The following is a 24,953-nucleotide window of genomic DNA, read 5'->3' as shown; positions in this document are numbered from 1 at the left end:
AGAAAGTCATACACATCCGGGATGGCATAATGGTGACTAAATAATGAGAGAATTAACATTTTTGTGTGAACTATACCTTTAAAGCCCGATGTGGCCCCTGTACCAAACAGCTGCTCTACCGCCTCTATTGTGCCAAGCAACCCTGCTTTTTTAAAGTTTTTTATTTTATTTATTTATTTATTTTTGCATTTCTTGCATTGTTTTGAACATGTTTTATGCGCAACAATAACTCTCTCAGTCGGCATTAAGGGAAATTTAGACCCTGCACATAAACTGATTTTAATGTAATTGTTTCATACATTATGATATTGAAAATAACTTTTTTATCTTTTCATTTTTGTAATCATGTCGCCCTTTTATTTATTTATTTTTTTGGATTTTTCCCCTTTTTCTCCCTAACTTGGAATGCCCAATTCCCAATGTGCTTTTAAGTCCTCGTAGTGATTTGCCTCAATCCGGGTGGCGGAGGACGAATCCCAGTTGCCTCCACGTCTGAGACCGTCAACCCGCGCATCTTATCACGTGGCTTGTTGAGCGCGTTGCCACGGAGACATAGCATATGTGGAGGCTTCACGCCATCCACCGCGGCAACCACGCTCAACTCACCACATGCCCCACTGAGAATGAACCACATTATAGCGACCACGAGGAGTTTACCCCATGTGACTCTACCCTCCCTAGCAACCGGGCCAATTTGGTTGCTTAGGAGACCTGGCTGGGTCACTCAGCATGCCCTGGGATTCGAACTAGCGAGCTAGCGAACTCCAGGGGTGGTAGCCAGCGTATTGTATTTTTTTTATTTATTTATTTATTTTTATCAGATACATGTAGTGTTTACAGTATCATAGGTAAGTGATGTATTTTAAAAGCTGTCAATCACAAACACCTATAAAATACCTATATTTTTTTATTCTTTCTGGCAAACAGCCATGAAAGGGAATGTAAATTACGGTATGTGTGCTACATTTTTAAATTGCAGCATAGATTTTTTATTATAAAGAGGCATATGTTTCACTACTCAGTACTCAATACTCACTACTCATGAGTACTTTTAAATGAGCCACTCTTTTACTCTTTCTTGAGTAGTTTTTAGGACAGGTACTTTTACTCTACTCGACATTGTTTAAGAAGTAACAGCACTTTTACTTGAGTATTATTTTTCAGTACTCTTTCCACCCCTGGTAATGTGTTGGACTTTGGCCTCTTTAAGGCCTTTTCACACCAAAGGCGATGCGATTATGAGAGGTGGATCACCGACGAATGGCCCTTGCAGATTGAAAGCGACACAAATGACTGCTGTCATCACATTCACGCCTTTACAACAGGTGCCGCTAATCGACAAGTAATTTTAACCCAGAACAGTAGGTGGCTCAATACACCTTTCAGCTGGTCTGACCTCCACCCATGACAGATAAGCAGAAGAAAATACTTTACAAGTAGATCAAAAAAGAACTGATTTCTCTACAAGCTGCAGCAGTGATGAAGAGTTTGTTGTTGATTTCCTCAATGAGAAAGAAAACATCTGAGACACTTCACTAACTATTTCAGTTCACCTACTGTATGAGTTGACTGGCAGGATTATCATGTGTACACAGTCTGAGGAGATAAGAAATAATAAAGTGTAAAAAAAAAAAAAAATATATATATATATATATATATATATATATATATATATATATATATATATAAACAGTTAAAACGTTATAGTTTGGAACAATGCTGATTACATGCCACTGCCAGGCATTCTCTATACTTGTGTTAAGTACATTTGTTTAAAATCAATGTGTAATGTACACACAGAATGACTGATGTAACAGACGTTGTCAATTTGAACTATACTGATTGTATTTTAATGCATGTGTATCTAAATTTGCTCAAAACATGTTACTAATTAAACGTGACGGCATTTAAACGCTCAAAGATTCTTTATAATGCAAGAAATACAACATCTCACCCAATAAAACCATCTTCAGTCCAAACCAGACCCATTATTACATACTTTAATACTTACCAATGACAGCTGTTAAGGACTATTAACAATTGCACAGAAATAACGATTTTGAGGAGACACTACCACGTTTTTTGGTAAACAAAGGCATTTTGATAAAAAGACAGTGCACAGTAAGTCACAACATTAATTTTATTAATATTTTGCTAATAAAAACACTTAGATCCATACAGTTGTTTATTAAAAAAGGTGATACAAAGGAAAATATGCTGCTATATTTGTTATATTAGAGATATAAGAGAACTCACGTAAGATTAAATTCAAATGAAAAAAATGCTGCAATATGGAATACATTATGAAGACAATCCATGTAAGATCAGAGAGTTTTTTTAAAGGGGATGCAAGGCAGTGATGCAGCAATATCATTTACATGTGAAGAGAACCTCGAGGAGAAAAACTGCTTTGTTTTTGTTTTTTCCCCTTTTCTCCCTAACTTGGAATGCCCAATTCCCAATGTGCTTTTAAGTCCTTGTGGTCCCGTAGTGATTCGCCTCAATCCAGGTGGCGGAGGACGAATCCCAGTTGCCTCCACGTCTGAGACCGCCAACCCACGCATCTTATCACGTGGCTTGTTGAGTGTGTTGCCACGGAGACAACGGCATCCGCGCTCAACTCACCACGTGCCCCACTGAGAACGAACCACATTATAGCGACCACGAGGAGGTTACCCCATGTGACTCTACCCTCCCTAGCAAACAGGCCAATTTGGTTGCTTAGGAAGCCTGGCTGGAGTCACTCAGCACTCCCTGGGATTCAAACTAGCGAACTAGTGAACTCCAGGGGTGGTAGCCAGCATATTTTACCACTGAGCTACCCAGGCCCCCAACTGCTTTAGTTTTTAACCCTGTAAAGCCTGACATTAAACTTTTTTTAGTACCATTAGAGCAAGCACGCCTTCGACCAAATGAGAGTAATCAATGGCTAACATCTTCAGCCGGCTGCTGCACTCTCATACCCGTATTTTTCAATTATAAAAGCCCAGTTGTATCGGGTGGCACAGGACACTCAGACAAAAGAAGATGCAACAAAGTTGTTAGTACCAAAGAGCCGTCAGGAAATGTTATTCCAGGTGGCTCATCTTAATCCATCAGCAGGCCACTTAGAGCAAGAGAAAACACTAAACCTTCTCATGGCCCGTTTCTACTGGCCGGGCATTCGCGGGGATGTTCATAGGTGGTGTGCAACATGCCGCGAATGTCAATTGGTGAATCAACCGGCCAACCCAAAAGCGCCATTGCGTAATCTAATGCAAATTGGGGTTCCCATCAAAGGAATTGGTATGGACCTCATCGGGCCATTAGAACGGTCAGCACGCGGACACCACTTTGCGTTAGTCCTGGTGGATTGCGCAATGCGATACCCCGAAGCAGTGCCTCTCCACAACATCTCAGCGTGGTGTGTTGCAGAGGCACTCTTCAAAATTATCTCCCGAGTGATATAAATCACATTATGTCCAAGTGAGATGTGAGAGCTTGTGAATTTGTGGAGACAGTGTTGTGCTGACCCCGGCTGGGAAAACACCGTCATAAGCATCACGCAATCTGTTTGTAGCAGATTCCAGTAAACAAAAGTGCAAATTCACGTTGTAGCGCAAGGCACATACAGAGTACATACTTATTTAATTAAAAAGCAACATTTTGCAGTATAATAATCACTGTGAGTCACGTAGCGACCGGCTTTTCCAGAGTGGGAAGCTGCCGTCATAACGTCAGTGCTCCTTGGTTAAAACAACACAGAAACACTTCAAAATAAAAGCTCCGTCAAAATGAAAGGTACATTTATAGGAAAACAGTATTACAGAAATATATCACTCAGGGCTCCAGACTATGACAAAATAGTTGCATTTTGCAACCGTTTTTCCTGCCAGTGAGACTACGTTTTGTTATAGGTCGCACTGGTGCGACTTCAGTGTTGGCAACCTCTCCCTCTCTCTTTCGCTATCCATTTATGCGCTGCCATTTTCTGTAAAGGACTATCAACCGGCAAGCGTATCACCTGGAGAAATGGACAGAGCAGTGCGAATGCAGATCAGATGCGTTAACTTATGGAGCTCTCAACTGCAGCATGCAGAACAAATCATTGACAGTACGTATCCGCTGACATCTTTCCAAATGTAAATTTGCATACAGTATATAAGATGATATTTGCTTGTGTTCTGAAAGCAATGATAGACTATGCACACTCACTTTACATATTACAAACACACGCCCCAAAGCTGCTGCTCTCTCGGACGTTGTGAGCGCCATTGAGCGGATTTCTTCCGCACCAGTGGACAAGCACCAAGAAGCATTAAGAAGCAACGCAAGAGTCGCAGATACCGTTTGAATTCTCTGGCGCAAGCTTCTATGAAAACCCTAAGTGAGTAAACTAGATTAAAACCACATTAAATGGCCCGATATTCTGAACAACATTTAAAAGATGAACAGGATTTACTGTGATGTGCACCGATACTTTTCACACATCACCACCCTTAAATTACCATGAATTTACTATTCCAACTGTATTAACTATAGTATTTTAGAAAAAAAAATATATTCAGAATAAATATGATCATATAACTACTTTAGTTCTATTAAATTTAAAATATGCTACATAGGAGTGAGGGAATAAAATAAATTTTTATTGCAACTATGGCAGTTTATAAATGTTTATATTTTATATTTATCATTTTTAATTGTGTTTAGGGTACTGGTTTTCATTACAAAAAAAAAAAAATGGCATAGTTTGTTTTATAGAAATCATGTTATATCGAACCATGGTAGTGAAAATGCTTGGTTTTACCTGAGGTTATCATGGTCTTGTTACAAAAAAACAAAACAAAAAAAACAATAATAATAAAAAAATAAAAACTATGGTACATTTTAAAGTGGCAAATGGCAAATAGAATCAAGAGATTTTAAAGCCTGGATCTTTGTGAATTATGGACATAGCTAGTTTTTCTTCTGTGTAAAATCTGTTCTCTTCTAATGCTCTCTGATTGTAGAAAAATCTAACTGGTTTTGTTTGCTTTCAAATTTCTAAGAGATGACTAAACTTGAATCAACAAGATCCTGATGAAAGCACTGTCAGAATAATTTAGCCATATCTAAATTAGGTGTTAACTTTTTACCTTATGCCAATAAATTTACATACCAACTGAAAATTATAAATTACCATCCAATGAGCATTTCAGTGGGGCAAACTATGCAATATTATTGGTAATTGCACTTATTTTTGTAATACAATAATCATATCACTTTTATTATTAGTTTCTGTCTTTAAATTTTTTAGGCCGCAGACCCCCACCCCTCACCAGTGCTACCAAATGAGGTGCTGCCGCCACAAACTGTAAAACTTGGTGGCACCGGTGCCACTGCTCTCAAAAGTTAGTCTGGAGACCTGTCACTACTGCACCTATTACTACTACTATTAATAATAATAATAATAATAATAATAATAATAATAATGATAAATCAGTAGTAATTGTATTATACTTAAGCAGTATCTAACATCTGTAATACTCTGTTATGCAGCACTTTATTTGACAAAATATAATCCAATGTTGTATTTTGGATTGTGCTGTGAGGTTCTGTATAAGCACTTCATTTAATAAAAATAATACAATATTATGTTGAAAATTAATTGTTATATTTTCATTTGATTGAAGTTTTAATGAATTAATTTATTTAAACACCATTTTGATGACAAAATTGAAATAAATTGTTGATATGGAGTTTAGAAAAAAAAAAAAAAAAAAAGTATCAGACTCGGTATCTGCAAGTACCAAAAATAAAGTATCAGTACTCATACTCAAAAAAATGGTATCAAGAAATCCCTAATTAAAACTAATCTACAAAATGGGAGATCATCATGGTATTGGCATAGTAATTTGACAACCCAAATTTAAACATTAATACCTATTCAGTATTAAGCAACTGGGCCTGTTGATGAATTACACTGGTATGCAGAGGTGAGGCAGTCATAACAGAGGTAATTTACAATGCATTCATAAAGTATTCAGACCCCTTAATATTTTTCACATTTTGTTATGTTGCAGCCTTATGCTAAAATGCTTTAAATTATTATTTTTTTCACATCAATCTACACTCCATACACCATAAATGCAAAGCAAAAACCAGATTTTCAATAACTTTACAAATGTATTAAAAAGAAAAAACTGAAATATCACATTGACATAAGCATTCAGACCTTTAACTCAGTACTTTGTTGAAGCACCTTTGGCAGCGATTACAGCCTCAAGTCTTTTTTGGTATGATGCGAAAAGCTTTGCACACCTGGATTTGGGGATTTTCTTCCATTCTTCTCTGCAGATCCTCTCAAGCTCTGTCAGGTTGGATAGGGACCGTTGGTGGACAGCCATTTTCAGGTCTCTCCAGAAATGTTCAATTGGGTTCAAGTCTTGGCTGTGAGCTTAGGGTCATTGTCCAGTTGGAAGGTGAACCTTCAGCCCAATCTGAGGGCCCGAGCGCTCTGGACCAGGTTTTCATTAAGGATATCTCTGTATTTTGCTGCTTTCAGCTTTCCTTCAACCCTGACCAGTCCCCCAGTACCTGCCACTGAAAAACACCCCCACAAAATGATGCTACCACCACTATGCTTCACTGTTGGGATGATATTGTGTAGGTGATGAGCGGTGCCTGGTTTCCTCCAGAAATGACGCTTGGAATTGAGGCCAAACAGTTCAATCTTCGTTTCATCAGACCAGAGAATCTTGTTTCTCACAATCTGAGAGTCCTTTAGGTGCTTTTTGCAAATTCCAAGCAGGCTTTCATGCGTCTTGCAATGAGGAGAGGCTTCTGTCTGGACACTCTGCCATAAAGCCCAGATCAATGATAGGGGTGAGTAAAAATATTGTTTTTCCCAATTAATCCCGATCTTCATTTGAACAATCTCGATATTGATTCTTAAATCCCAAGATCGATCTTTCATTCAATGAGCAACCCTCTACTACAATGAGAGGAAATCACTTGCATTTGCAACCAAATTTCGTGCTGTGCGACTAAAATGAAAATATTTGGCAACTGGTTGGTAAATGTTTACGTCACTCACCAGTAATTGTGTAGTTTAGTCGTGAAGTGTTCAGCGGCGAGATACTTTCACAGCATATTGAGAGTAAAATTTTAGTGTAATGTGTGTCCGAAGACGAGATCCACTCAACCCATTTGTCATTGAATACCGTCTCTTTTAATACCCTTTCTGTCCTTTACAGTCAGTTGTTGATCAAAAAACAACTACAAAAAAACATTTAATTCTAATCATGCACCGCACAGATGAGGTAAAGCCATTCAAGTCCTCTCTAGTTAACATGCGCTCATTTAAAGGCGCTGTTTACAGAAATGATGTTTTTTGTTAAAGAGACAGTACCGGTTTTAGTACGTGTTCAACAAATCAATGTAAATACATGTATTACGCAATTTAACAATAAATGTGTTACAAAAATAATATAAGAAATTTTTTTGGGGGGGGGGGGGTTTCTCCCCAATTTGAAATGCCCAATTCCCAATGCACTCTAAGACCTTGTGGTGGCGTAGTGACTCGCCTCAATCCGGGTGGGTGAGGACGAATCTCAGTTGCCTCTGCATCTGAGACAGTCAATCCGTGCATCTTATCACGTGGCTTGTTGAGCGCGTTACCACGGAGACGTAGCGGGGGTGGAGGCTTCACGCTATTCTCTGCGGCATCCACGCACAACTCACAACGCGCCCCACCGAGAGTGAGAACCACATTATAGCGACCACGAGGAGGTTACCCCATGTGACTCTACCCTCCCTAGCAACCGGGCCAATTTGGTTGCTTAGGAGACCTGGCTGGAGACACTCAGCATGCCCTGGATTCAAACTCATGACTCCAGGGGTGGTAGGCAGCGTCTTTACTTGCTGAGCTACCCAGGCCCCCTGAAATTTATCTTATTTATTGATTGAATACATTTATTTGATCATTTTTAAAAAGCCAAAATGTTGAAAAAGTAATAAAATATCATTAGTCAAATTCATATGTTCCTACTATACCTAGTTAAAAGGTCCCCTGTATAATTAACAGCATTAGCTGGGAGATAATTTATTTTATATGCAAGCAAAAGGGACATTATACCTGAAATAAACCCATATGAATCGATATTGAATCGAATCAAAATCGGAATCGAATTGAAAGCTTGTGAATCGGAATCGAATTTAATCAGGAAATCTATATCAATACCCAGCCCTAATCGGTGGGGTGTTGCAGTGATGGTTGACCTTCTGCAAGTTTCTCCCATCTCCACACATAATCTCTGGAGCTCAACCAGAGTGACCATTGGGTTCTTGGCCAACTCTCTTACCAAGGCCCTTCTCCCCTGATTGCTCAGTTTAGCCAGACGGCCAGCTCTAGGAAGAGACTTTGTTGCTGGAGGCCACTGTGCTCTTGGAACCTTCAATGCAGCCGAAATGTTTTGTAGTCTTCCCCAGACCTGTGCCTCGACACAATACTGTCTCTGAGCTCTGCAGGCAGTTCCTTTGACCTCATGGCTTGGTTTTTGCTCTGATATGCATTTTCAGCTGTGAGACCTTATATAGACAGGTGCGTGGCTTTCCAAATCATGTCCAACAGGTGGAGCCCAATCAAAGTGTAGAAACATCTCAAAGATGATCCAGAGAAATGCAACTGAGCTAAATTTCAAGTGTCATAGCAAAGGGTCTGAATACTTATGTCAATGTGATATTTCAAATTTGTCTTTTTAATAAATTTGCAAAGATATCTGTTTTTTGCTTTGTCATTATGAGGTATGGAGTGTAGATTGATGTGAAAAAAATTATAATAATTTAAAGCATTTTAGCATAAGGCGGCAACGTAACAAAATGTGAAAAAAAAAATGACAGGGTCTGAATACTTTATGAATGCACTGTACATACAGAAGTAGAAAAGGTACAGTAGCAAAAACAGCCTGTAAGATAGAGTGGGAAAAGGTTGTGTAAAACTAAATTCTGAGCATTTTGGTCAAATAAACCTCTAAAATAAGTGGATTTTAGGGGAAAAAATTAAATGCTTCAAAAGTGGAGAATATGGCCCCTATAACACTCTGATGTAGAACATACTGCAGTGTGCAGTCTGTGCTGAACAAGATCATTAAGGAGTATAGAACTAATTATTTCCTACAAGTCATTTCAAGTCTGTGAAAATCTCCCCTTATCTGGTCCTCCTAGCAAGAAAGGCTTTAATTTAGAGTCTGAGACCACGCACGCACACACACGCGCACACACACACACGCCCGTGCGCGCACACACACACATACACACACACCCAGTGTCATGAGGCACATGAAAGGGCTTTGACTCCATTATCTCAAATGGACTGATACATAAACCCATGAGTCCTTCGATATCAGGCCTAAATGCATCCAGAAATGAATCCAAACCCAAAACCATTGGAGGAGAGAGAGCGGGCGAAAGATAAACGCAGATAACAATAAACTGATCAATAAAATCTCGACTTATACAGGGCTCAATGCTAAGGATTTTTTCTACTGGGACAGTGGTTCCAATTTGTACTTCCCCTGCCAATATTTTCACTGGCCCCAAAACAAAAATGAAAAATAGCTGATTTTACCATCATGGCTTTAAAAAAATATCTTCAAAGCTAAATATTTTTATATACATTACTTATATATTATATATATTTTTTTGACAATTTCCCCCAAAATTGTATCACATTTTAATTTTGCCAGATATGATTTTGCCTTATGTAACTCCATTTAAGCGCTTTACAGATATAAATTCATAAATACATGATATAACTTGAGCTGTCCTGCCATTTACACATGTGTTTTTAAGAGAAGAGTGCAGTGGAGCAGATCATGGGTTTTTGGTCATCCGTTTAGTCATGCTGTAAACTTTTGGCCATGTGTAGTGTTTTCACAACCAGCATCAAAGATTTAGTCACAGAGTTAAAGATTTGATTGTTGTCTGAATGTAATAAAAGTAGGTAGAAGTTAGGCCTAAACTATGAATTAAGAATGTGGATAAAAACAAGAAATTAGACAATCCAAACAAAACCATAACTGATTGATAGACAAAGCACAGAAAGCAAATACCTGTACAATCCAGAAATGAAACATGTAGCAGGTGTGTTATGAGGATGATATAAAGTAGACTGTTTTAAATAGTCATCTTCACCCTGCAGCTGAACGGCTCTCATAAAAATATTAGCTATAGTGATTTTGCATCTTTTCATATAAAAAAAAATGCCATTAGCATGTTGAATTAATGTTTACATTTTGAAACATACCTAGTTAAATGTATACTCGCATTTTGGATAATGAGCAGCTCAGATTTCCAGCCACGTGTATAAACACGTTTTAACAAAGTACGTTTATTACGTTTCATCCAGCACTACATCTCAAAAGGCGAAATAAAAAAGCGCTTTTTTTTTACTGTGGGAACAAAACTAACGCTCTGTCCCTTTACAAGAGTGCATGCATGTTAAACAGTGTCTACGCTGCAAAAAGAGATGATAGAGATGCACAGAAAGACATGGATTTAAAGTCCAGTGAAAATAAATAGTTGATTTCTTGTGTTCCTGTGTGGATTTCTAATTTTCACCAACATGTTAAAACGAAAAAATGTGGGAATTTCCCACACTGTGAACATGGAATGTGCGGGGATACTTAAAAATGTTGCGTAAGACATGCAATCCCGCTTCGAAATTCATGAAGTGGGTTTTTTTTCATAACATTTTCCCATGTTATTTTTAACATATTGGTAACTGATGCTGCTAAGACACTTGAAAAAGAGTGAGGACAGTTCTAGGAGAGCACGCTCTGTGTCTGCACACTCTTGTGCGCTCACGTGACTCTGCTTTGGCGCGTCCAGTATATTATGCACTCAAATTGCTAGGTTAGAAAACTGTGTTTGCTCTGTGTAATTTTTGTGCTCTCTCGCTTGTTGTCTGCTTGCACTAACATTATAAGTGCAGCACTGGTCCGATCAGGCAAGTGACAGTTCTAGTAACTAGCCCCGGGCCATCGGGCAGTCCTTATTGTCGAGCCTTGTTATATTATAGATCACGACTTAGCTTTGACTCCCTGATCACTTACATGACCTTATCAAACCTAGCCTACTAAGCATGGAACTCTAATCACACACATATAGACCTCATTTATACCTGGTTTTAAGATGCGTCTCGGGTGAGATCACACGTAGTCAGGCGAGACACATCGCTGCTTACACCTGGTCACTTAAATGCATCTTCTGTGACCACTTGTGTTCAGATTTGAAGGGGAGGGTCTCTGATTTCAAGACGACATACATCAATCACTCTGTCAGTGTGTTACTGCATGATAATAAACCCCCAAAAAGTCATTAAAGACAAAGAAAGCGCAAAAGAACCGGCGCACTATTTCTCCCAGATGCATCTGAAATTTTATCTAAAAACAAATGCAACATTGTGAGTATAATTCTGTTATTTTAGTGGAGTACCTGTATTAAAGGCACATCATATGTTCGTACTTCTCATATCCATGCATGTTGATTTCAGACACACTGAAGAAAAGCCGAGATCTTCTCATGCTTGTGTATGTATCCACTTTTTCAACTTTTCAGTTCGGATGGTTATTTCCTTTTAAACCACTCATAACTGGCAAAGTTTAAACTCGAATTGATTTAGTGCATTCACCCTGGTGAATAGTTTCATTCACCCTGGGTGACTTAATACAGAATGACAGGGAGTGGGGCATCTGTGAGTTTATGTTGTGGTCAAGAGCGTGATTCACTGCGACAGACAGCAAATGGGAGTATTTATTTGCAATTTTTCAGGCCAATGGCGGAGAAACCAAGACGATCTGAAAAACACAAAAATCACAATGTTCTTTTCTATTCCTCCCACCATCTGACATTTTAAGAGACTGAAGAGGAGGAGGAGGATGAAGAAGACAGGGGAGAAGAGGAGGAGGAGGAGAAGACAAAAGAAAAGATGAAGAAATGAGGAAGAGGAGAGGAAGAAGGGAAAGAGAAAGGAAAATAGAGGAAGAGAAAGAAGAGGATGAAGAAGAGGAGGAGGAAGAAGGAAAGAAGAAGAGAGGGGAAGAGAAAGAAGAAAAGGATGAGAATTAAAGAAGCAGAAGAAAGAAAAAGAAAAATATATTAGGAAGAGGAGGGGAGGAGGAGGAAGATTTAGGAAGAAGAAAACAAAGGGGAAGAGGATGAGAAAAAGGAGCAAGAGGAAGAAGAAAAGGAAAAACATGGAGATGAGACAAGAAGAGAAGAGACGAGAAGAGAGAAGAGACGAGATGAGAAAAGTGGTGAAGATAAGAGAACAAGATGAGACCAGACCAGATGAGAAAAGAGAGACGAGACGAGAGCAGAGAAAAGAAAAGAAGAGAAGAGGTAAAGGAAGTAGAATAGGAGGAAAAATACAGTATGAAGAAATGGGATGAGAAAGAGAAAGGAGGAGGAGCAGAGAAATCGGATGGTTGAACGTAAGAATTCTCACAGAAGGAAATGTAAAACAGGTCTTTACTGTCTCTCCTGAAAGAGTGCATATTCAGCCTGTGTCTCAACAAACTGCTTCCTGAGAAGCACATAACACAGCACAGATGCTCTACATTGTCTTGATTATTTGCTCTTATAGCATAACATACAAACTGAACACAGTTTAGCACTCTGGATCACAGAGGGCTCTAAAATGACTGTGAATTTTTTATATTATGGTGGATCCTGCCACCTACATAAAGAAGAGCCAAAAGATCAGATTTCAGATCAGTCTGCAGCAAGGTCAGTTTGAGAGACGGTGTGTACACGCCCAGCCAGTTTAATGTATCTAGTTAAACATGTTTCCTCTGGCCTCTTTTCCTCTACTGACAGGATGTAAAACTATTTCACACTCCTCTAAACCACATTCCCTCTCTCCCTTTCTTCCATCACCCGCTCCATTTCTCCAACCCTCCAAAAAAGAAAAAAAAAAGCTACGAAAATGGTGTGGGAGGGAAGCAAGTCTAAAGGTTTTGGGTTTGATGTTTATACTTCAATAAGTCTTTGAGGTTGAACAGATGGAGAGCACTGTATGTCAGTATGTATTAGGCTCTAAAATTTTCAAAGAATTCTTGTATATAGACTTGAATACTTGTCTGTACAGTAAGTTTATTACAGTATGGCTCAGTGTCATTGTGGCCCTGGGTCAAATATAATGCTCCAATAAAGATTAAATTCTTGGCTGTGCTGCACTGCAATACATAACCCTGGGCTTAAAGGAGAGTGAAATCCCACATGAAACATGCTGGGATTTTAAAGGGGCTGAGTTGATGCCTGGCCGCTGCACCACTTTGAAGGATTTCTCTACCTCATTCCAGCCAGACTGACCTGTGGCACTAGGCCCGAAAGGCAAAAGCAGCCCGCTGCCTCAGCCAATACTCTACAGAAGCTAAAGATTACTGCAGTAATACACTACCACTGTTGAAATATTACAGCTGCAATGCTTTTGTTTGTTTGTTTGTGATTTAACACCATGCCAGCTTCCATGGCCCTTTTATGGCAAAGTTAAACAAGTTAAAAATACAATGAAAATGATTGTGATTAAAAACGTATGATTAAATACGTTTTAAAGATCTATTTTCACTAAAAACTAAATTAAACCGATTTAGGCCTGACTTAAAAAGAGTTAAAAATCTTTTTATAAGTGTCTGGTTGTAATGCTCTAAAGCTTGCAAACATTACTGCTTCAATACACTACAGATGATATTACTGCATAAATACTCTACAATGGCTACATTTAACGCAACTGAAAACGAAGCTGTTAGGTACAGACATGCAGTCCAATCAATAGTTTGTCCCATTTAGTTTTAATAACTACATGTTTTCCATAGTGTTTTGTCAACAAGACTTTTTTTGGCATGACGTACTGTCAATTTTTTCACCAAGATCCACAAAAACCCACTGAAGGGACTGTACTTTTATCCCTCAAATCCCTGTTTAATGTCAAATTAAATATGTTGTCTACCCTCACTAATTTAACTAGGGATGCACTGATTGATCAGCCACTGATCTTAATCAGCCGACTTAGTCTTAAATCTGTAACTGGTGACTGGCCGATCGTGCCTAGATTCAGGGCCGATATTTTTTTAATAGCAAAGCACACAAAATTACACATACACTGCTACTCCAATAAATGAGCACTTGCTCAGCCCTCGAAATATACAGTCAGGGCCGCCGATATGGTGGGACAACTGGACCTTTTATCCTTGAGAGGGGCACGGCCGGACTGGAGAGGGGGCCTACAGAAAGGCTTTTCCATATTGTAGAGTGCATCTAAACACATTCATTGGGAGACGCAGCTGTGCATGTATATGTAGTATTTATACATAGTTGTTTAAAAAGGTCTTCATTCAGAGAATGTGACATCCACAATGGGGAATTGGGCAAAGAAATGCGTGATGCAGCAGTTTCCTTCAGTATCAAAGCACATTTTATTTTTTTGGGCAACATGAAGTGGTATAGTTCAAAAAATTTACTGTGATAACCCTTTGGCCTTTAGTTTCATGAAAAAAAAATATCGGAACAATATTTGGCCACATCTGATCTATTTTTTGGCCACATCGCCCAGACCCATGTTAAAGTAAATGACTTGTGCAGTTTCATTCATTATGATAGGAGCGATTTATAGTCATTTTAAGAGCTCTACCTATTAAACATAAATTTCGTTCTCCTTCCAGAGATAAAATGTGTGCTACAGTTATTAGTACTGCATGTATCCAGCCGTCTCGTTCCACTGCAGCGGACCATGCATCCATTTGCAGTTGCTTTTTCAGAGATCTAAACACTTTAATTTCCATTAGTTCCAGGCATCCAGGGAGCATAAGGCCAGAGAGCAACATGGTCCACATTTTAATAATGATATTTTATGTCAATCGTGTTAACGTTAGTAATGTTAATTGTGTTAAAGTCACTACGAATGAAGCACCTCCGGCTGTTGTTTTGAATGAGTTCGACAACTAGTAGGAAATATTCAAGGGACAAAGACGTCACTTCCTTAAACCGACGAATAGTCCTTGAAATGATCTATAGAATAGACTCTAGAGCAGCTGCCCATTACTGCACAAATCCTCTGGAAAAGAATTATTACTGCTGTAATAATCTACAACAGCTACACATTATTGCACTCCACTACAACCAAAAATGACTGTGCCCATACTGTACAGGCATGGGAAATGCTGAGATAACACAACAATACTTTACACCAATGAGTCTGGAAGACTCTAATAAACATTTGATGTTGCCAAGGGACAACAGAACAGCAAAGGCCAACACATTCTAGAAGGCAGTGAATCAACAGGCAGGGATCCCTAAGCAGGCTGTGGCGTGTCCTGTATCCTAGCAACATGCTTCTGGAACACTGCCCAAGGTGTTGGCTGGAGCCTGGCTGGATGCTAGTCCTGCGGTAACAGTGGTCTGCAGAGTACTGCTGTACACTACTGTGACGAGGAGGAGGGCGGGGCCGGGTCGTGAGTGCACACGGCCAGGCCCCAATCGGGCTAATCAGCTGAGGAGAGGGATAAAGCTGAGCCGGATGTGGCAGTTCGGGAGAGAGAGAGCCACATACAGCTGCCATGTGTGTTTATGTCTAAGTTTTCATTAAACATTATTTTGACTGTTCGTCCGGTTCCCGCCTCCTCCTTGCCCATTTTAACCCTGTTACAATGGCTTATCTGGCGGAAAAGGATCTATCAAACAAGCCGACTGTCACAAAATAGATTTTTATCAACATGATAACAAAAGTTAAAAGTCTTAGGATATCATCATTGATCTAATAAAACACACACACCACTGCAGAAGCAGAAGCACTAGCACACACTAGTACAACAGGAAGCCAATAATTGTTCCAATACCAGAACCAGTCTCCCAGCCTTGAGGGTCGCATTTCAGCATTCTCAGAGCTGATGTCAAGCCAATGCCAAATTCCCTAAACTTACCCATTTCATGACAGACACCTCAAACATTCAAAGAATCCTTAATTTTCCTCTTCTATCCACCCTATAATCACATTATCCAAGTATGAACCAGCAGTGGTGTTTTAAAACTTTAATTCTTTATTCATTTGTCTAGTCACTGACTCTTTCCCACACACATTCATTCTTCCCCCGAGTACTTTGAATTCTTCCTGTATTCCAGAACAATGTGGTTTTTCAATGTGGTTTTTGAACTTAAAATGTGGAGAAATTAAGAATGTGAGCATTTACTCAAGCTTACAGAGCTGTTTCCACTTGAGGCCAAAGTGGAAAACTTTCCATCAGAACAATGGCATACTGGACAGATGAAGCACAAAGTACACAGACTGGGCAGCCATCGCACACATACACACACACATAGCCCTTTTCCACCGACATGGTTCGGGTGAGGGTTTCTGGGCCTGTGCGAATTCTCGAACTGTTCCGCGCATTTCCACCGCAGAAAAGGCCGTTCTGGGGCCGAAAACCTGGTTCCGCACCGGCTCCAAAAGCTTGCTGGTCTCTACGCAGGAACCGATTATGTCAGGGGACAGAGGGCGGGAGAATGTTTAGTCACCATGGTAAAGTTTTCCCAAACAACAACAGTAGCTACCATCTGCAGCAAGGAGTACTTCTTCGCTCTATAACAACAACAAAAACCCCACAAAATTATCAGACATCAAAAGTGTTCAGGTAACACGACGAAACGAGTGCTCTACTTGCGATATGGTATTTACGAAGATCCGAGATAAACTAGAGATGGCAAAGGAAAAAAATACTCTACAAGAATGAAGATACAGCATGAAATTATGAACGCTGCCTTCAATCGGACAACTGACCAAATCATAAACAAACTGAAAAACACTTAAGGGAGTAAAGGGACCATAAGAAGGAAATAAGCAAAAGCGACAGTGGACAGAGCAACGATGATTTAGACACCGACCAGCCTGATAACTAACCGGGGCATTGAATTCAGCCAGTAACGCTCGTGATAAACAGTACGAGAACCATCACAATTTCGGTGGAAAAGGGCTAACACACAGATGAGCTGAGGCACTAGCATGACCCTGGAACAAACGCCTTTCAGCATCTTGTCAGTGAATAATGCTCTTTCATCACAGCCAACTCCACATTGGTCTACACATCACTATGCAGACAACAGACTGTGCATCCTAAACACACACATGCACTGGGAGAGAGGGGGGAATGTTTTCAGATGTCTTAAAACAAGATTATGAAATAGTGTTTTTCCAACAACAAAAAAAAACAGTTTTGTTTGCCCTTAGCAACAGACATTTGTGCATTTCTACCATACCATTACCTGACACATTCACATCTGGAACACCTCAGAGAGGTGTGTGTTTGTGTGTGTGCGTGCGTGTGTTCAGGGCTCAGAAATTATCCTGTAACACCTAGATTCTTCAGACCTATTTAAGTAAATATAAGAAAATGTTTCCCTTGTGGAGCACAGTATGGTGAGCGTGATGCCATGATTACAAAACTACACTCTCCTTTAGGAAATCTGCAAGACATCAGTCACTCCCCAACCCTTCCCAAAAGACATACACTGTAGCTCTCACTTGAGAAAGTGCTTGAGAAAACTTTGAGAAATTTTGCACACAAAAAAAAAAGGCAGAGCACTTGACCCCTGATATACCATAATCCACAACCTGACCCTGAACCTCTGAGTAGCATACCACTTCAAAAACCAAAGGCACAGGGTGCGTGTGCAAGTGTGTATGCAAAATACACAGGAAAGTAAACTACACTATATTTGTGTTACCTAGTTCTTTTTAAAGAATGACATGTTTTTGATTCATCTAACTAACATATCCTTTCATGCAATATTGTAAGCTTATTCCCATTCTTGACATTATGACTCAGCTGAAATGTGGACAAGGAGACACTTCATGTTTGCAACGAGGAATTTCATAACAGGCAATCCCTAAACAGAGAGGAAAAGAAAAAATAAACAAAATGCAGAGGAAAAGTGGTGTTGTAAATTGCCGGCCTCTCCCTAAACGCCACCGGGCTTAAATCACCGCCGTGAGATACGTCACGGGCCAACTCAGCATTCCAGAAGCCGGGGCGCGCGCACTCACACACACATGTATGCACGAGCTGGGCTGGAAATGAGCAGCGGCACCCGCGAGACATGCAAGCAGTGACAACTCACCATTTCTTAGTGCATTCCACCATGAGTTCCTGGTAGGAGGCCACGAATTGGAATTTGGAAGCATGTTTCCCAACACGCTGCAGTCTTTTCCACACCGAAGCCATGGGCTGCTGTCTTTTATTTATTTTATTTTATATTTTATTTTTTCCTTCTTCTTCTTCTTCTTCTTTATAGAGCTGACAGTTTGCATAAAATACTGCCCAGTTTCGACGCCGCCCCCTCACAAATCCTTTCCTTGGAAAAGTTCTCAAAAGTATCCGTCCAAAATCGGCTTTTGTGCAGTAACTGATGTTTCAAGAGGTACAAACAAAAGAAAAAACACGTAAATTCCTTAACATCAAAACATCAGAGTGGATGAGCGCAGATCAGCATGATGAAATGACATGTTAAATCCATCGGGATGACTGACAGCTCCAAGAGAGTTCATTTCCCACAATTCCTTCAAAATAAACTCGAGCTCGGCATGATAATCAAGTACTCCTCGTATCCAGGTGTCAATAAACCTACAGAGACAAAGAAGAAGGCGGTTAGGTCTCGGTGATAAAACGATGCTGCACCAAAAGCTACACCCAGATTTATCAAGCTTATATTTCAAATCACTGTATTCGAACACAAATATCTGTCAGCCTTATCTGATTATTTGAACAATCCCTGCAATATACGCCTGGGACGTAACCACTGACAAATACCAGCAGCAAAAAAATCCTTATCAGTTATATGTGCAAGGCAAAGACAAAACGATACGGCTGGCGATTATATCAGGATAACCGAGATTTGTGGCTGACTTTAACCGTGCAGCCAAATTCCATAACACAAGGAAAAAAGTATAAAGTCAGATTAAACCTTCTGGACCAGTTACAAGGTTTCTGAAGCCCTGGATATTGACACTTCGTGCAAAAACTCTTGGATACGTTTAATTACTCAGATGTTATTGTTGCATTGCATGTGAAGTGCATTGATGCAAACCTGAATGAAGAGCTGACGATAAATATTATGCCATTAGAAGTCCAGCAATTTTCTGAAGTAACTTAGATATACCTCAGTTATTTAAATTAAGCAAACAACTGTTGCTGTTCAAAAAGTCTCTACCAAATAGAGTTATTTCCACGCTAGACAGCTGCTGAAGGCTTCTCCAAACGACTCGCATCCTCATGCACCTACAGTACCACAAACTGATAAACTGTCAGTGCAGGAACACTACCTTGACTGACTCATTAGAGACATTTGCTCTCAGTTTACTGGTTACTGATTAAAGATCCCATTTGAAAGGCACAGTGTTTACCTGGCTAGCAAGGTAGCTAAAGAGATCATTATAATGGCAATAATCAACCCCCTGAATCAACAGCGTCGTTAACCATAACATTTTCCATTAACATGCAGTCCTGCACTCACCGCGTGAATAATGCAGCAGTGGCGGCTGAACGACGGCTGCATTCAGCCCGCTAGCGAGTTAAAAAGCCGCACTAGCTGGAGATTCCCATAGAGCTCCGCTAGCAGCCTCAGCTAAGCTTAGCCAGTAGACGGGCTTTCCTAGGTCAAACAGAGGCAGCGAAAACACGATTCCACTGTATATTCGTCCGCGTGGAGTACACTATCCGGTACCGGCCAAGCTGAGGAGTTTGAGGGTGAGAAGCAGTGGAAGTTTGTCCGGTCAAGAGAAGGAAATTCCAGCGATGTTTTCGCCTTCACTCACAGACTCAACGCATCAAGACTCCATCATTTTCCTCCCCTATCCCACATTCAGTCAAACATCTGTGCTGTGCCTCCGGGAAACGCCCCCGCACTGCTTCCATTGGCTGTCGGTCCGTAAATATTTACATATTCATGACCCTTCTAAGGGCTTTTGTTGCCAGCGAGCGTTCCTATTGGTCGACAGAAACATCTTACAGAGATCTTGAACCCGCCCGTGTGTGCAAGCAGACTGAGTTAAGAACATATAAGTGTAGAAATTAAAACTATGCCATTTTTTGTTTTAAGAATTTGTCAAAGTATAAATATGAGTTTTATGATTCAATCAAATCTGCACATATCGATATGTGTTCAACTGATACTCTTGATATATTAAATATAGCTTATAGTTTGATGACAATTATTTTGACCTTTCATTATGGTATCTGTGATTAATTCAAAAGGCTGAAACAAAACAACCAAACGAAAAGAACCACAAAAATGGTGTGAGCATGTGTGATAGATTATATCGAATATTGTATACTGCAATTGTTATTTTATTTTTACATTCCTGTTAATAATACACATGTTAATAATAATGCACCTTTTCTTTATTTTATTTTTTATGCCAGTACAGTACTTCAAAATGTAAAAATGAAATAGAGAGAGAGAGAGAGAGAGAGAGAGAGACTAAATCAAACGCTTTCACTTAAATGTATACAGTAGTTCATATATTATTTCATTATATATACTGTATATTACTGTGTTTCAGTTACATGTGATTTAAAATATTTACATACAGTGCATTTGTTTATTTGTTTGTTAATTACTGTGTTCTAAATATCCACAGTTTAAATCTGTTGATTAAGGTTATACACATGTTTCTGCTCTGTTTGATTTGGTTATAACTTGTGCTTTGGCAACATTGTATCATACAGTCATGCCAATAAAGCAATTGAAATTGAAAATTGAGAGAGAAAGAGAGAGAGAGAGAGAGAGAGAGAGAGAGAGAGAGAGAGAGAGAGAGAGAGAGAGAGAGAATAGAACCAACTTTGTAATGCTTTGGCAAAAACTGTCATGCCAGTAAAGCTCATTTTTTTTTATGGTATCGAGACAGAGCTGCATTTTCTAACAGAATGCTCAGAATACACAGCCATTCGGGGATATTTTTACCACAAAATTAAACATATCCACAGCACATTTGGCCATTTAACAAACTGCCTTTCTTATTAGGTGAATACAAGGACTGCTGTGTGATAGCAGCACAATATGTGTCTGTCTGCCACAGAATGAGGGACAGTGAGTGAACTGACCTGAGTCTGCATCTCCAACATACTTTACTTTGTCTCTTTCTAGTGTTTTAGTAATATTTTATATTTCCTTTATTTTATTATTTAACATGATCCTTTTTACCTTATTTGTCAAAAACACATTGTATATTTATTTATTTATTTATTTATTTATTTATTTTTCTTATATTATGTACATTGTTTTGCACTGTCTTTATTTTGAACTGTTTTATTTGTTTGCAGCTTTGCTGTAAATGCTTTGGAAATACAAATGTAAAAATCTTTGCAGGGTTGGGGAGTAATGAAATACATGTAACGGGAATACATATTTAAAATACAATATATAAGTAACTGTATTCCACTACAGTTACAATTTAAATCATTGGTAATTAGAATACAGTTACATTCAAAAAGTATTTTGATTACTGAAGAGATTACTTTACATTTTATTGTCATTTGTTTCATTGAATATTTAGTCCTTTCAGATGGAAAACATTTATACATATAAATGATGCGATCGAAAGTGCATTTGAACAGCAGTGAAACACTTTCTTATGATGTTTTACATTCATACGAGCAGACAGAGAAGTAAGTTTGAAGTAAGTTTGGAGCAGAAGAAATAGAAATAAACCTTGTGTAAATTGTCAGCTTTACGCTAAGCTAAAATGCTATTTCTAGCCATTTTACATGCACATTACCAGGCACGATCATATTTTTTTATCAAGAAAATTCATGTTGGATCATATTTTCTATTTTTCTTTGATATTAGGGCAAAAATCGTATTCTTGATAATAATTTTTGTATTGTTTTCCTGTAAAAAAATGTCTAAAAATCCTTAAAACAAGATCAGTTTTATTTATCTTGTTTTAGAAACAACACTGCATGAGATATTTAGGTTTTTCAGAGAATGTATTTTTAACATGTGTATTTTGTCTTACTGTACTGGCAGAGTTTTTATAATCAAAACAAGTGAAAAAAATCTACCAGTGCTGAAGAAGTAATCCAAAGTATTTAGAATACGTTACTGACCTTGAGTAATCTAACGGAATACAGAATGTATTCTGTAATCTGTAGTGGAATACATTTCAAAAGTAACCCTCCCAACCCTGAATGTTTGTCATGCCAGTAAAGCACCTTAAAACTGAAAACTAAAACTGAGAGAGAGAGAGTTTTCTTAATTTATCAAGCTTGCACTGAATCCTTTGGATTAAGAAAAACACATCATGTGTCAAAAATGCTTTGAAGCAGAAAGCATTCTTGGGAAGGCACACTTGAGATTATCTGTAAGAGTGTGAAGGAAGGAATTAAAACAGATTCTTTCTACCAGTTTTCCAGCATCTTGATCATTATCTTGATGGAGTCTTGTGAGGCAGGGGTTTCCTCCCTGATGCAGGAGTGTTTATGAGAAGATGTTGGGCTTTATGTGGGCACACGGGCAAGAGAGGGTGTTATCTCCACTCAAAACAGTCATGACTGTCTACAGAGAGAGTTGTCGCATCCTGTGACTGCAATGTTATGTGCCACAGACTCTTCCGAGCTCTCCACCAGACAACCAATCAGACACCTTTACCTTGTGTCAGATAGGGACTCAAGAAGTCTTTAAATCAGAGTGCTCTTTTTATGGGCTGCCAACACTTCCGGACATGTGTTAGCCAACATTAAACCTCTCAGGACACTGCTCTGAAAACTCTGACATACAGGAGTAGAACAGATAAGATGTTGTAATAGCACCTCTGTGATCTAGGAAAGTGGACAATGTTTGATCTCTTTTATAAAATAATGGAAAGGGAGGCTAGCCACAAGAAGTTAAAAAGGTGGCTGTCCATCCAGAAGGAAAACTATGTCCCCATCATGTTATTCCAACACAAAAGGCAAAGTTAGAATGTAAGTCTCAGTCACTATTCGCTTTCATTGTATGGAAAAATATGTAATGAAAGTGAATGGTGACTGAGATTAACATTCTGGCTAACTTCTCCTTTTGTCAGCTTTCTCAGGTTTGGAACAACATGAGGGTAAATGTAAATGATGACAGAATTTTTATAGTAAACATTTAAGATAGGAAGATCATCCTCCACGCATCACAACTAATATCTCTCTTAAACCAGGATAGTTTTTATTCTTAACAATGTGAACAAAATAATCCCACAATATAATATCCCAGTGATTTTACTTCGAAGAGATCTCCACCCAACCACCCAGTTTTGGTATGGCATGAGTCTGCAGTTTGTCTGTGTATCGACTTTACTTTCTCCCTCTTCCTGTGTGTGTCCCAGCGGTAATGTGAGTGTGTTCATTGGCAGTGAGATAAGCATGCTTACTGTAAGTGAATCACCCCAACACATGCAGACACACGGGCACAGCCGTGCATGAAGACAAATAAAGGAGAGAATAATGATGTCACACACACCTCATACAGCAGAAATATACATTGTCATCACAGAGGAAACAATACAACCTTAAAGGGTTAGTTCACCCAAAAATGAAAATGTCCTCATAATTTACTCACCCTCATGCCATCCCAGATGTGTATGACTTTCTTTCTTCTGCAAAACGCAAATGAAGATTTTTAGAAGAACATTTCAGCTCTGTTTGTCCTCACAATGCAAGTGAATGGGTGCCAACATTTTGACGCTCCAAAAAGCACAAAGGCATTATAAAAGTAATCCGTACGACTCTGTATTTAAATGCATAGATTCAGTAGTTATATGATAGGTGTGGATGAGAAATAGATCAATATTTAGGTCATTTTTTGCTAAAAATTCTTCTCCCTGTCCAGTAGGGGGCAGTATGCATGAAGAATGTGAATCACCAAAAAGAAGAATGTGAAAGTGATCTGTTTCTCACCCACACCTATCATATTTCTTCTGAAGACACTAATTTAACCACTGGAGACATACAGATTACTCTTATGCTGATTTATGTGATTTGTTTTGAGCTTCAGATTTTTGCCACCCATTCACTTGCATTGTATGGACCAAAAGAGCTGAGAAATTCTTCTAAAAATCTTCATTTGAGTTCAGCAAATGAAAGAAAGTCATACACATCTGGGGTGGCATAAGGGTGAGTAAATCATGATGGAATTTAAATTTTGGGGTGAACTATTCCTTTAATGAGCCTCATTATTTCTAATCAAATGCTCCATATAGTTTCTTTTATACCTCATGCACCTCATTATGAGGACAATAAAGGGATAGTTCAACCCAAAAAAAAAATACAACTCTGCTATTTACTCCCCCTCATGTTGTTCCAAACATGAATTACTTTTTCCCCCCTGTGGAACACAAAAGGAGATGTTAGCATGTTAATCTCTAAATTAGTCAACATTGCTCTTTTTCCATGCAATGAAAGTGAATGGTGATTGAGGCTGTCATTCTGCCTCACATCTCCTTTTGTGTTCCATGGAAAAAAGAAAGTCATACAGGTTTGGAACAACATGAGGGTGAGTAAATGATAACAGAAATTTCATTTTTGAGGTAACTATCTCTTTAAATATTCAGTTGTAGCGGGTAAACAACATCAGAGATTTAGTGCATCCTTCATGAGTTTGAAGTGTGCATGGTTAACATCGATTAATCAGGCCTTTATAGCATCTGACACTGTTGATTTGGTCTCTGTGCTGTTGAAGATGGAGAAGTTGGAAAGAAGATTCTGTAAACAAACTGCAGCTCAATGGCCTATGCAAATAAACAGAGTGAAGCAAGTTGTGCAACCTCAACATATTTGTGATAGTATATTTCAACAATGTGTACAGAAGCCTGTAAACATTGAAATATTGTGGAAAATGAGGCAAGATTTACAAGATTTCCTTACAGGAGTGATATAGAATTAATACATTTGTAATACACTAAATGTACATGTGATGAT

The 24,953-nt window shown here is 38.9% G+C and overlaps 1 protein-coding gene across 5 annotated transcripts in view; it reads right to left on the bottom strand.

Moving 5' to 3' along the window:
* The window catches only part of ehbp1 (EH domain binding protein 1), a 192,629-nt gene extending 172,778 nt beyond the window's left edge, over positions 1-19,851 (bottom strand). For all 5 annotated transcript variants that reach the window (XM_051645796.1, XM_051645797.1, XM_051645799.1 and 2 more), the window contains exons 1-2: positions 19,525-19,851; positions 18,133-18,635 (exon numbers count right to left, since the gene is read on the bottom strand). In XM_051645796.1, the coding sequence (XP_051501756.1) occupies positions 18,133-18,236 (104 nt within the window). In that variant the 5' untranslated portion in view covers positions 18,237-18,635; positions 19,525-19,851. The remainder of the gene's footprint in view (positions 1-18,132; positions 18,636-19,524) is intronic.
* Positions 19,852-24,953: the final 5,102 nt, after the last annotated feature.

Source organism: Myxocyprinus asiaticus, chromosome 20 (genome assembly GCF_019703515.2).
Source record: "Myxocyprinus asiaticus isolate MX2 ecotype Aquarium Trade chromosome 20, UBuf_Myxa_2, whole genome shotgun sequence".
Classification (NCBI taxonomy): domain Eukaryota; kingdom Metazoa; phylum Chordata; class Actinopteri; order Cypriniformes; family Catostomidae; genus Myxocyprinus; species Myxocyprinus asiaticus.
Note: the sequence above shows the minus strand (reverse complement) of the source record. Positions and strands in the feature narration are given on the sequence as shown.